Source organism: Crocodylus siamensis, chromosome 6, assembly GCF_052110815.1.
Source record: "Crocodylus siamensis isolate JL-2025a chromosome 6, ASM5211081v1, whole genome shotgun sequence".
Lineage (NCBI taxonomy): Eukaryota > Metazoa > Chordata > Crocodylia > Crocodylidae > Crocodylus > Crocodylus siamensis.
In genome coordinates this window covers 47,569,849-47,583,775 of record NC_143400.1, presented here as the reverse complement: position 1 = coordinate 47,583,775, position 13,927 = coordinate 47,569,849, and the positions used below count along the sequence as shown (strand labels likewise).

At 41.9% G+C, this 13,927-nt stretch overlaps 1 protein-coding gene across 1 annotated transcript; it reads left to right on the top strand.

Annotated features, from left to right (window-relative positions):
• Positions 1-973: 973 nt before the first annotated feature.
• On the top strand, positions 974-1,930 carry LOC149862683 (olfactory receptor 14A16-like). The gene has a single exon (XM_090053158.1). The coding sequence runs from the start codon at positions 974-976 to the stop codon at positions 1,928-1,930; it is 957 nt and encodes a 318-aa protein (XP_089909284.1).
• Positions 1,931-13,927: the final 11,997 nt, after the last annotated feature.

Sequence of the window (13,927 nt, the reverse complement as noted above, 5' to 3'; positions counted from 1 at the left end):
GAGTTATGTGGCTATCTAAGGCACACTATTGTGAAAAGGATTGGCCCTTTTACTCACAACAGAGCAGCTTCACTCTGGTTTGGTTTTGCTTCTGTCCAAACTGGACTGTACCCAATAAAACTTAAGCTACTTTGAAGTTTCATTCCCTTGCATATTATCCCTCTATGTGGAATATATTTCTTTGAGGGCCTCCATGCTGGGTAGCCTTGTGGTGGTGCAGGGCAATGGTTAATATCAGATACAAAGGGCAGAATACCAACAGAAAAAGGAAAGGCACAAAAAAGTAACCAGAACGTGATAGACACCCGATGCAGAGAATTAACTTAGAGCAGTGAAAAAGAAAAAATAAAAGAAACAGAAGGGGGGGCGAGGAGGGAAGCTTTGTTTCTTATTTATCTCTGATTCATTAATAATATTCATCTAACATAGATATTTATCTGCTTGTCTTTTTTTCTGTTTCTTTTCTCAGAATACAAATGGTCTAGGTTGGCAGGAAATGATGTTGATAGGGTAGATCAGGGTCTGGCCCAAGTTGCTGTGGCTTACCATTTGTTAAATGGGGAGACTGTTATTCTATTTCTCCATACAGATCTCTCCTGTCCTCCAAAGTCAATGGTACTGTTGGTCTGTGAATCTCCTCTAGGTGAAAATGCTCTTATATCTTTGGGCTCAAATGATCCTCCCCGGCAATATGTTAACTGGGAGTAAGCTCACTGAACAAAATGTGGCTGCTTAGTCTTGGCTAAGTTTGGGAGTAAAGAAAAAGGCAAACTCAGAATGGTGTTTCAACTTGAGTGCACCTAATGGAAATCAGCGGGAGCTTAATGCAGGCAAGTGTGTAACATCAGGGAGGTTCTGTCTTTAGGAGATTCAATAGGTATTTATAGGTGGACCATTTTGTGATGAATCTAACCCTGGGCTCTTATATCTGTCATTCCCTCTTCAGGCAGCCCACAATGTGACAAGAAAGAAAATGTTGAACCAAAGCTCTGTGTCTGAGTTCATCCTCCTGCGATTCTCTGATGCTCGGGAGTTGCAGATATTGTATTTTGTTATGTTCCTAGTGATTTACCTCGTAGCCCTGTTGGGGAACCTTCTCATCATCATTGCTGTAGTCCTTGACCACCATCTCCACAACCCCATGCATTTCTTCCTCATGAACTTGTCCGTCGTGGACATTGGAGCCATCTGTGTCATCATCCCAAAAGCCATGGTCAACTCCTTGCTGAACATCAGAACAATCTCCTATCTCGGGTGTGCCACCCAAGTATTTTCCTTTGTTTTCTTGGAGGGAACCGATTTTGGTCTTCTCAGTATCATGGCATACGACCGCTACATTGCCATCTGCAAGCCCTTGCACTATGAGATGATCATGAACAGAAGAGCATGTGTCCAAATGGCATCCAGTGCTTGGGTAGTAGGGATACTCAACTCTATCATGCACACTTGGAACTTGTTTGCATTCACCTTCTGTGGAGGTAATGTAGTTGACTTTTTTTTCTGTGAAATTCCCCAGGTCCTGAAGCTCTCCTGCTGGGACATGTATCTTAGGCAACTCTGTCTGATGTTTTTAACTTTCTTTATATTTTTTGGCTGTTTTATTCTCATTGTTGCATCCTATATTCAGATCCTCAACACAGTTGTGAAAATCCCCTCAGAGCAGGGTCGGCATAAAGCCTTCTCCACTTGCCTCCCTCATCTCATTGTGGTCTCTTTGTTTGTCTTTTCTGTCACATTTGAATGCTTCAAACCTAACTCCCACAGTACTTCAGGGCTGGATCTCACTGTGGGTGTCACATACTCAGTAGTGCCCCCCACAATGAATCCCATCATCTACAGCATGAGGAACAAAGAGATCCTTGCTGCTCTGAGGAAACTGGCTCACTGTCTGTTCTTCACTGACCACCAGGTGCCCATCCTTTGCCAATGAACTTGCTCTCACTCTGCAGTTCTTGGGCAGTGTCAGGGATGTTTTTGACAGCATAGTGTCTACCAAAGTGCACTGGATTGTTCTTAGAGCCATTTCATGACCATCAGCAAACCACGGCCAAGTCTTTTCTTCAGGCTTCTAAAGCAGGAGTAGTGCCATTGCAGCTCACAGCGTGAACTGTCTGTGTAAAACTGATGCATCAGAGGGAAGAACTAGACCTTGACTTTTAGAGCTAGACCCTCAGCAAATGAACATGACTTCATAGAGTTGGATGCAACTTGACTGATTGATGCTGTGGGAGGACCTCATTTTGTGTCTTCAGTGGAACTGCCTCCACTTCCACCAGGGGGAAACAAATTTGCCATTTTCAATCATGATATGGCAATATAAATCAGATAGGGATCTGACATGTATGTATTTGTCTCCCCTATCCTTTTCCATTAGTTTGTAAGATAAAGCCTACTTTTGACTTTGCAGACATGCCTTGCAGATATGGCTTACAAGAAATTTTGGTGTAAACATTGTCTCTGCATAACTAACAGAGGTTAGAATCCCCTGTTATACCAACCTGTGCTCTAAAGAGCACAATTAAATGCTTATGTAATGTGTAACAATGGTCCTAACATTTACAAATTCTAACATTTACAAATGGTCCTAACACTTTCCAGGGATTTCAAAGATCTCAGTCCTCACCTTCAAGGGTTATTTCACCAAACTCATACAGAGGATTCAATTATGGTAGTGTTACAAGTTACTTTTAAACTATTTTAAGCCTGTAGCATGTTAGGCAGTGTTAATTAGAACAGTTTCAGGGCAGTCACTGGTTAAGGGTTAATGCCATTTCTGACCTGCACATCTGTGACTTGCCACTGGCAGGTTCAACGAGCAGAAGTGTGGCCAGGATCCAGGACTCTGTTCCTCCTCTGGGAGTGGAGCAGCCAGGGTAAGCTTTAGAGAGAGTAGGGAGCACAGGGAAGCATGCCTCCTTGGATTCTGTTGTCTCAACACACTTTGTGCTAGGCAGTCCTTTTTCCAGGAGTGTGAAAGGCTGGAGAGGGACACCTCTAAAATTATCTTGGCTCAGAGTGGTCCATGTACATGTGAGTCAACTGCATAGCACCCCAAGGAGAGTGCTGTGTGCCTGGCCTTGAGACTGGTGGAGTAGATCACACCTCCAGGGTTCCTGGGAGACAGCAGTGTGACGCCTTGTAAGCAAGGGTGATACTCACTGGGGGTATGTGGGAAAGTTTGTTTTGGGCTAATTCTGCATTAGAGCTTGGGATGCAGGAAGGTTGTTCAAGGACAGAAGGGCAGGGAACTGTGCATCCAGATTGCTCAATTTCTCTTCATGGAGTGGCCTAACAATACCCTAGCTTAAGCTGGGTAGGACAGTTCAAAGATAACCCTTGCCCAAAGTCACACCTGCCCTCTGGTGATCCTCCTATCTGTTGCTTCAAGTTTCAGGGGACATTGTCTTCCCCCTCAGCATCTGGGTAGTTGACATTTTTCAGGGGAACAGAGGTCAGAGGCATAAAGTGCAAGATGCTGAAGCTTGGTGTGTCAGTGATAAACACCCCCAGTATTTTGTGTTTCCCTTTTGCTGCCTCACCTGCAGCTGGAGGTTTCAGTAGGAGAGAAGAATGGGAAAGTCTGGGAACGGTGTATCTTGGTATGCTGGACACCTCCATATTGGGCCTTTTACGTGAATGGAATGCTTATAAATCCACTGCAAATTACCTACTTAGCACAAATCAATGACAACTGTCCCTTGATGTGGCATAGATGCCTAAAGAGCACTTAATAGTAGTTTATGAGCCCAAATGTGCATTCTTTCAAGTTTTAAGCATTCTTAAGAAGAAATAGTTGTAACATGATCCCACCCTTAGTCTCCTGCAACCAAGTCAGGATTTAGCTGGATTTGCCATCAGGGCTGCTGCCTCAAGTGATCTGTAGTGCTAACCTGGCACAGTATAGACATATCTCCCATCTGTGGTGAACACCACAATGCCACTGAGGTGTGCAGCGGCATATTAGTGTGAATATGCACTTGGCCTTCCCCAGCTGTTGTATTAATTTTTCAAGTCAAGGCATGATGTGACTCCATGATGTGCCCACCTGGCAAGATCTCATGAGTGAGTTCACCTAAATAATCAGCTGGTTGGGAGTACCGGTCTCCCTCGTGGTTCACAAATATCTGTGTCATGGTATAGGCACTGGTCTTGCAAGCTGTCTAACAGCTCATACAGCTCTAAGCATGCATATGCTGTCATGAAACAGGCTATAAATATATTAGTGTTGCCTGAGCCCATGTAGTGCTCTTTGGTAGTCTGTCTCATCATCAATAAAGTCACAAGAGGAACTGTCATAAGTGGGAGAAAAGAGATAGCCAAAGAGTTCTTTGGGGTCTCTCACAATGCTGGTGTTAGGGAGGTTTGTCCTCTGGCCAAAGTTGTCTCACAAAGAATTTAGAAACAATTTTGTGATTTGACACTTTACACCCAGAGCATCTTAAGCCCAACCGTGCAAAGACATGCCTTCTTTTTGGAAGAAATTGGCCACATGTTGGTTTTGTTTTTCTTTGTCAGTACACCAGGTGGGATCCCCTGAGGCTTCCTGTTTCTGTCAGAGGTGGAATTCTATATACTTTTCAAAAAGCATGTTAGTTATTGTAGGAAAATGCCAGACTTCATAGGTTTTAGCTACTTTGTACCCCGTTATGATACCCTTTTTCAATTCTGGCATACACCAAGCGCCCAGGAGGGCCCTTTCCTCATCAGCATGGGTGCACTTTGGCTGGTTTGTTTCCGCACAGGTGTGGCACAGAAGGAACATAAGTTTCCCATTCACCCTGACAGGTAACACAGGGAAAAAGAGGCACTGTGGTGGGTACAATTTCACCCTGGCCAATCCAAAATAAATCAACAGGGGACTGAAATCATCGTGAATGATTTCAGGGTGCCTGGTGGGCTCTTCCTTTGTTTTGTTTATTAAGGGGCAGGGACGGGTAAAATCATAACAGTGAATTTGCTCACCTGGGTTAGTTTTGTAAGAGACAGATGGCACTAGTTCTCCCTCCAAAGAGAGCGTTCCCTAGGAGAAGGCAGCTGGGTTCTGCTTAAGAAATCTGCGAGCTCCCTGTCTGATTCTAACAAGGTCTTCCACTCGTGCTTCCAAGAGGCTCTGACAGCAAACCCTACTTTCTTGTACTGTGTCTGATAATTCAAAAAGCCATAGCTTGTCCCTGTCAACGGGTTCTGCTCATTTTCATGGTAGAAGGTGACACGGCCATGGAAAAAAGAAGCCATTAAATTCAAAGGCTGTGAGTTTCTCATCAATGATGGCATAACCATCTAAAAAATATTCCCACACTTGTAATCCCCCTCCCTGTAAGGCATGCTAGATTTGAATATTTTCTCTCTCAGAGGTGTGTATCAGCACTGGATAGACAGGGTTGAAAATCTCTTTGTCTGTCTGTCTGATAGTTCTGTGGGGGAACTAGTGCTATGGTCTGGTGTTTCAAAAACATAAATCTGTACAGGGCCACTCAGAAAGATGCCAGCGTGATGTATTGGAAAGAGTCTATGCAGAGATATTCCTGTTTGAGATTACTCTTTTTCATCATCTCTACCCACTGTGTCATTCTCATAATTTCATTCCTGAGTGGGGGGTCCCGGGGCTGGTCTGCGCATGGGGCCCGGAGGCCTGGCAGTGGACCGTCCTCTAGGGGGAGGACGGCCTGGGAAAGGAGGAGGGAGTACAGAATGGAGAAGGCAGGGGGAGAAGTCAAGTAGGAGGGAGCATAAGGTGGGAAGGGAGCTGCCAAACTGTGACACCCCCTTTCCCCTTGGATGGCCTGCATCAAACCCTGGATTTCCCTTCCACCACCAGATCTACTCCTGTCATCCTTATCTCCACCCTACCACCACCCAGATCCCCTTCCTGCCACCTGAAACATCTCCCTGCTCATCAAATTGTGCCCCTATCATCCCCTTTTCCATGCATGAGCCCCTCCAAATCTGGGTTATCTCCCTGCTTCCCCAGTCAGCCTGGGAGCAGTGACAGCAGCAGTGGAGGGTCAGGGGAGGTTCCTCCTCTCTGCCTACCTCTAGGATCCCTGCAGCCTGCAGTATGCTTGCATTTCTGGATCCAGCAGCTGTCTGGCAGATTCTCATCCCCAGCCCTCCTCTGATTTAGCCCCTTTCAGTCACAGAGCCCAGTGGTAGCTGTGTTATCATCACTGTCCACCAGATAGTGGTTAGGGATCGCTAAAGAATAATTAACCCTTAAATGGAACGTGAAATATGAACACAGACAACTCGGTGTCCTAAAATTAAAGTCTAACCTTAGTAATACAATAAATGTTATCTTAAAAGTTTTTATATACACAGAGAGAAAAACACTTAGTACAATGATCTCACCCAATCCCAGATATTACTTTGCTCAACAGAAAAAGCTGCCACTCAGTTTCGGAAAGCAAATGGTGCAACGTTGGCTGAGACGGTCCAGACAGGTGTTGAAGACCGGATTAATGATGACGACAATGACACACATAACTTTCTTGCTGCCCCCTCTTAAGCTTTACTTCAACTTCGCTCCCTCAATGAACAGTCTCTGTGGTCAGCATACTGTACATATTTTATCCTGTTAGAATATTTCTTTGTTCAACAGACCTATCATTGGCATACCTCATAATTTGGCCTTTTTCTGCTGGCTTACTATGGGCACTGTCCGTTGGTTTCTCTTATCACCTTTTATTAACATATCCAATATTTCATCCCTCTGATTCAGCCGGTTAGTTCCAAATTCAGTTAATATGAGCAGGTAACAAAACTATTACTATGCTGTGTTAGAAAAACTTCTCATAGTGTTAGAAAAGGAAAGAAATATCATGTGAACAAACTGAAGGTCATAAGCTGCTTGCAAGAGGCAAGGGCAGCTGATATTGTAGAAACCAGCAAAATGAAAAGTTCTGATAATAATGAGGCTATTCAGAACTTAAGAAATGATTAAATAAGGTTGAACATAAAAGAAAACTTTAAACAATACTGTAATTCACCACTCTGAAAACAGGTGCAACTTCAAAGCATAAAATATGACAAGTTACCCTAACAGCTGGATCTGGGTTTATAGGGGTGGCACAGGTTGCAGAGACCCCAAAGCAGGCAGGGAAGGAGAACCCTCCCTCTACCCATACCATTGGCACTGCTGCTCTCAGGCTGTTTAGGGTGGTGGGGGAAGGGTGGTTAGGATAACGGGGGTGTGATCTGGGGGCGGGGACCAATATGGGGGGATGAGCCATGCAGTGAGGGAGTGATCTGGGGCATGATAGGGGCAGAGAGGTGGTTCAAGTGCTCCAGGGGCTCCTCTTTCCCACCACCAGCTGCAGCTGGAGTCATTGATCAAGGCAGGCATAGGGAGATTTAGGAGCTCCTAGCCACACCTCTTCTCACCAGCCCTGTAGAGGCAGGTCAAAGCAAAGAATGTTAGAAATGGTATTAACTCATTACATGCAATTGTTGACAGCACACGTTAATTTTATCACAACCTAACATTCATTAGAATTGGCACGTGCTATTTGTAATCTCACCCTCAGTGAATTAAAGGACCAGAAACACTGAACTGATGTGTGCAAAGAGACTTAAAAAGGTCTATGTGGTATAGATGTCAGAGCCATGCAAAGCTTCGGTCCCCGATTTGATCTGGAAGAAATTCAGCCTGATTCGGTGGCCAAATCTCCACGTTCCTGTGGAACACTGTATGAGCCCCAACATCGCAGTGTTCACAAGCTGCGCTGGAACCTTGAGGTATATAGAAAAAACATTTAAAGCTGTGTCTATGTCCAAACTGAGGATTCTCTGACTCAGCATCAAATCTTCAGATCTGGATTCGGCCGATTTGAATCGGGGGGCAGTGACCCAAATCAATGAATAGAATAACTGTCCCCAATTCAGGCCAAATCTGAATCCTTATTGAATAGGGCTCGCTTCATACACCCCTAATAGATATTACAACAGCCAAAAGAAAATATAAAAAGTTGGGTCCTTATAATGGAACTAATTGACTTGGAAGAGAATATTAAATAATTATGTATTAGGAGTCAGTAAGCATTGAGTAAAAGCCATAGATTTGGACTATGACTATCACAGGCTCCTTGCATACACAGAATAGCTGCAGTAGGAATGCCTCCATCCTCAGACAGTGAACTTCACATTAGGAATGACTAGCCCACAATTTTTCTTTACAACTTCATCATCATGAGATTAATTAATAATAAGAGTCATACTTCTGATGAGTCAGAGATGGTAAGTGACATAAGGTATATTGTAGTTTGTTCAGCTTCTCTTTCCACTCCCTAGCCTTCAGAACTTTTTAATTCCAGATCAGTTCATTAGTTTGTTAATTATAAGTCTGTAAAATTCATTTATTGGAATTGGTGCAGGGAACTGTGTTTCTGAGATAACATTGTTATTGACTTTTGAGTTTTCCCTTCACACTTACAATCTCATTATTTTGCAGATAATTAGATCCCAAAAGTTGCTTGAAAAGTTTGTTATCATGTAACTCTGAAAGAGCTTCAGTGTTTCAGGATTAGAACTAGGGAACAATGAGTTATTGGGGGGAAAATATTCGAGGTCAAATCAGAACTTTTTTTCTTCCCCAATATTTTGAGTGAAACCATTCTGAGTCAGACTAAAACATGCAATTTTACCCCAGATGAAAAATTTTTGTTTTTATTTACTGGTCAGGGTAGAGGGTTTTTTGTTTTTTTTTAAATATCTATTTACTCATTTTCAATTCATTTAAACTAATTTAAAAATTAAATTTAAGTGTTGAAACTAAAAATCAGTACCTTTTGTTTCAAGATTGAAGTGAATTATTTCAACATTGCTAGAATGAAAAGCTTAATTATGAAACTGGTCTTTTTTTTTTTTTTACTCTTTCTTTTTTCTTTTCTTTGGTCAACCATTTGCCAAATTCAAATTGAATTCTTGTTCCCTCCTAGTTTTTGTCAGTTGCAGTATTTATCAAAAAAAAATCTTTCCCAGATCTATTTAAACATATATATGGTCCTTGTCCACACTGCAAAGACTTAACAGTGTGCTCTGCTGGGAAAATACCAACATTGCAAACAACAGAACTTTTGTTATCAGCTGGCAGCCAACAGCAGGCCCATGCAGACATGCCTTTAACTCCTGTTGTCTGCCACAGTCCATTTAAGAGCTGGTGCCTCACAGGATGCACTGAGAAAATTGTCAAAGAGCTAAAATGGTAGAGTCGTACTGTTCCAGGAGGAGCTTTGCAGAGCCATCAGAAGGCATGTGGGTGTTTGTACGCTCTCACAACTTTGTTGTTGTGGCTGGTGTCACAGATGAGCTAATAATCTTAATAGTCCAGCCCTTAGTGCCAGTTCTCCTCCATCAGGACACACACAAGAGGAGCTCTGATCATGGTTACTGCCACATTGGACCCTGGAAGAAAGGCTTGTCTAGAACATCAGGCAGCGCATGGGTAAGACCTGAGAAGAACCATCCAAATCCCATCATTCTCCATTCCAAAGTGATCTTGAACTGGTTACAGAGCTTATCCTAGGCCACAGGTGCTTCCCTGATAGTCATCTTGTCCTATCATTTCTGATTTCCCTCCCCCTTTTATAATCTTTCCAGGGCAAGATAGAAGGACTAACTAACCTTTATCCATGACAAAAGCCAACACCTAGGATTGAAATCTAGACACATTCAAATCAGCTTTATTTTTTTGCATATTTTAAAGTGATTCTGGCTAAATATTGGAGAAAATTATCAATGGATGAAGTCAATTCTCTGGCTCAAGAAGTATTCATTTCAAGACTGGATACTTTTCAGGAAGACTTGCTATAAGCAAACAAAAATCAAAGGTCACAGTGTAGGAGTAGCTGGATGATATTTGGTGGCCAACACAATCTAATGGTACTTTTTCATGTAAAATATAATAGTGAATATCTTGTTGGGGACCATTCTGAGAGCTATGTTCCCCTGATTTGATAGACAATCAGTCCAAAATGATGTAGTCAAGTTTAAATTATAGATGAAAACTCTAAAATTATGAGAGGTTCCTCCTTCCCCTGTTCAGAAATGGTGATGACCTTAACTTCCTTTTTCTATGGCTGTCACTGAAAAAAAATCAATGAAATATGTCACCAAAAATGGTAGAATACGCTATATGAAGCCCAGGTGTTTATGGCTTGGGGGAGAAAAACAAAATAAAATTACACATGCCGATTTCGGTGTATGTATTTATGTACTTGCACTGTACATGAGAGAAAGAAGGAAACTCTTCTATGTGAACACACTTAGAGGATACAGGTGTTGAGGAAAGAACAAACATCTGCTACAAGTAGTCATTTACTTACAGAAGTTCAATGCTGAAGTACATACTGCATGGTTCCACGGCAAGCTGGCCTGCAGTGTGGCTTTTCTTATGCAAGGCTGCAATTTAACCTCTCAGAGACCACCAGTTGGATAGCTGATATCTAATGTATAAGATGATGCATGTGTGTATAAGTCCCACCATTCCTTCGTACCCTGTTAGAATTGTACAATCATTTTTTTCCTTTCATTTTTTTCTTTAAATTTGGTCAAACTTCATTACATGTGTTTTAATTATTCCGAGGACACATTTTATATTTAAATCACGCTTTTTTGGTGTGTATGGGGGAGGGGGGGACAAGGGGCATGCTTTATAGACAGGAAAATATGGTATTAAATTATTTTTGAAATTTCCAAAAATTAACTGCTTTTCTCCTGACAAGAGTTTTTTGGCACTTGCTATTAGAGCTTTGGGCATGGGAGGTTGGGGAAGGATGCCTGGTTAATAGGGCAATTTCTAGAAATTGGGCTCACAGTGAGCTAGATATTGAAACCGGGTGTTTGCAGTTGTCCAGCAGTCAAGCCACAGTTCACTGTAAGCCAGGAGTCAATCCAGAGTTGAACAGAAATGCCCTTTGGATTTGTATTTAAAACTACACTATCCGTGCTGTTGGACAATGTGATCACCTAGATGATAGTGTGAATGAAGGTTATGCTATGTCTATACTCAATGAATACCTGCTGTGTGCTTATTCAAACCACATTGCAGCAGGACCTAACAGGTCCATGGAGGCAACAACACACAGATGCATTTCTTCACTATTTTTCTGCTGTCATATGCTATGACCATCCTGGATAATGCTGTCATCACTGCCACAGTGTGGAAAAAACAGCTGCCTGCACATGCCCACATATTTCTTCTTCCTCAGTTTCTCCTCCATTTAGATCTCAAACACAACAGTCACTGTGCCCAAGATGCTGTCTGGCTTTGTGGCTGGCAGAACCACCATCTCTGTTACTGGCTGCATCACACAGCTCTAATTTTCCTTCTCCCTGGGCACTTCTGAATGCACCCACCATAACGTGTCCAGGAAAGTACTTGGACTTCTCGATAAAATCAGAATCTCTCTTTCCATGAACTTATTGTACATTATGTAGATGTCAAATAGCTATAAGCTAATATTCACATTGGAGACCAATATAAGAAACTAGGTAGGGGATGTGCATTTTATCCCATCCTCCAAGCTGAGAGCCTCTTAGACTTCTCCTGTGTAAGTCCCTTAAATATGCAAGAGGTACTTTCTTGACACAGAGCCTGTTTAAAGATTTATGGGTCACCTCTACCCAGTGAGCTGGAATATTTAAACAGTATGCTCTATTAAATCATCCTCATACTGTTAGACCTCTAGGTAATGAATTTAGTTTTTCCATGTATCCCTCTTAAACTTCCACATCTTGGGAGCTTCATTAAAATTGGGTATCTGAGGTAATGGTGGGCAGTTGGTAGGTGTCCCAAAAATTAGACCTACATCCTTCCCAAGAGTCACTCTGACTCCTTCCCAGTGTCCAATCTGATACTCTGCTTTGCATTTCCTGCTCTAAGTGCCTTTGTGCTGTTGGTTTCCTCTGTGATCTGCCATATGCTTTAGGTTGGCTATCTCTCCTCCAAGCTATCCATCTCATCCCACGCTTATCTGAGCACTGTAGAGTCTTCAAAGAATTTAACCACAAAACATTCCTGTGAAATAAGGAAATAACTCTATTACCCCCAGTTTTGACATGAGTTATGAAATTGGATTTAGGACTAGTGTATTAAGGATTGACATGACAACTCATTTGATATATGTAGCTGTAAAGGTAATAGTGTCTAACCAGTACAAGCAAAGAGGCAGTTTTAGTCATGTCAGCTTTTCAAGGCGAGGATCCATTCACCAAAAGATCAGCTGGGTGCAGTAGCACTTCTTGTGTTGAGGGTTTTCTCACTCTTGAAGCATGCCTTATCAGCCGCTTCATTCCCCTTTTATCCCCTGCAGCTCAGCGTCTTAAAAGCATTCTTGTAGTTGTGTAAATCAAGAGAGAAACCCAAGCAATAAACTGTTCATTATTGGCTATCAGAAAGTCACAACTTTGATTGAATTACCTTCCTAGGTAACAGGAGGTTATCAATTTTTACTCAGTTGGAACATACTAAGAAATTAATTAACAAATTGTCTTTTAAAGATCAAGAAAATCACTGAGGCACAAAAAGAGTAAACCACTGTAGGGGGTGTGTTTGGGCCTCAGCATCCCACCTCTACATCTGACACTTAAGAGAACCTCAGAGTGAAGATTGTGTCCTGGCCACATATTCTTTAACTCTGTTGACAGCCCTTGGATTTGGTAGATATATATATTTTCTTGATTGTTTGTATTGCTTCTTTTCTGTTATAACTATGTACCAATACATTTATCAATTATTGAACAGAAAGGTTGTGGTTAGTCTGAGGGTGAGTTCCCTTTGGAACAAGGTATCTGGATCTCAAATCCCAATCCAACATTCCCACCCCTGCTCTTGAAGATGGGCCCATGCACTGTGTACATAATATTTATTGGAAGGAATAGATAGAGAGCCGTGGGGAAGTTCCTGTCTCATTGACAGCAAGGGGGGTATGTCCCATGCATTTTCAGAACAACATACATATCACTTAGCCACTTGTTCTATTGCTTGTTCTTTTCTACCTGGCCCCACATAGCTCCCCATCTTGACTTCCTAGTGGGGCATCTTTAGGATTTAACACCTGCTGGGTGTGTTGTTTTTTCCTAGTTACAATTTCTGGACTTATATTTCCCCAGATATTTGTTTCAGTAGCCATGTAGATTCTTACATGTCAATATTGCTTGGGCCATTGATCACAAACTGTGTATAAGTGCCGAGAATGGCAGTTAAGCAGCAGTATTACTGATAATTTGGCATGTCAAGTGAGATAAGTTTCTGCCATAAGTGGCATAAGTTAAAAGAAGACAGTAACACAAGTACATATGAAGGCAGGCAGGCATTAGTAAAAGAAAAGGAAGTGGTATGTGCGGGGTGGGAATTAAATAAAAGAAAGCAGAGGGAAAGAAAGAGACAGAATTTGAGAGTAGTTCGGAGAATGTGGATAAATATGGCTTCTTATGTCCCCTTTATCCATCTTTTTTTCTTTATTTGCTCTATTGTATGGAAAGGGAAAAAATAACGAAATCTGGTCCCTATATATTAACTAACCTTATTGGTTCATTTTATTCAAAACAATATTTAAAGTACAGTCTTTTCACAGTTTGTTCACTTTATGCCTCTAGATTATACATCCGTTGTCCCAGTACTATTGCAACTAGACTCCCTACAGAACTAGCTGACACTTGCTTCTATTAATGGGTCTTTAACTTATTGACCCTAAGTGCTTAGAACCAGAGTTTTAAAAGTATTTAGGGCTTCCAAAATGGAGAAAAGAAAGGAATTAGGGAAGATTCAATAAATGTGATATTGCTGTGGCCAATTTGAACTATAGTCCCATCCATTTCTGAAACTATTTCTTAGTGATTTTGTTTGATTTAAGTGTTAACATCATCTTATTGATTCTTAGACCTTTGGGGGGAAAGGTATTATATGCCAAAGCTTTTTTCAAAGCATCTT

Coding starts and splice junctions, on each gene's coding strand:
- LOC149862683 (XM_090053158.1), top strand. CDS start 974: ATGTTGAACCAAAGCTCTGTGTCTGAGTTCATCCTCCTGCGATTCTCT.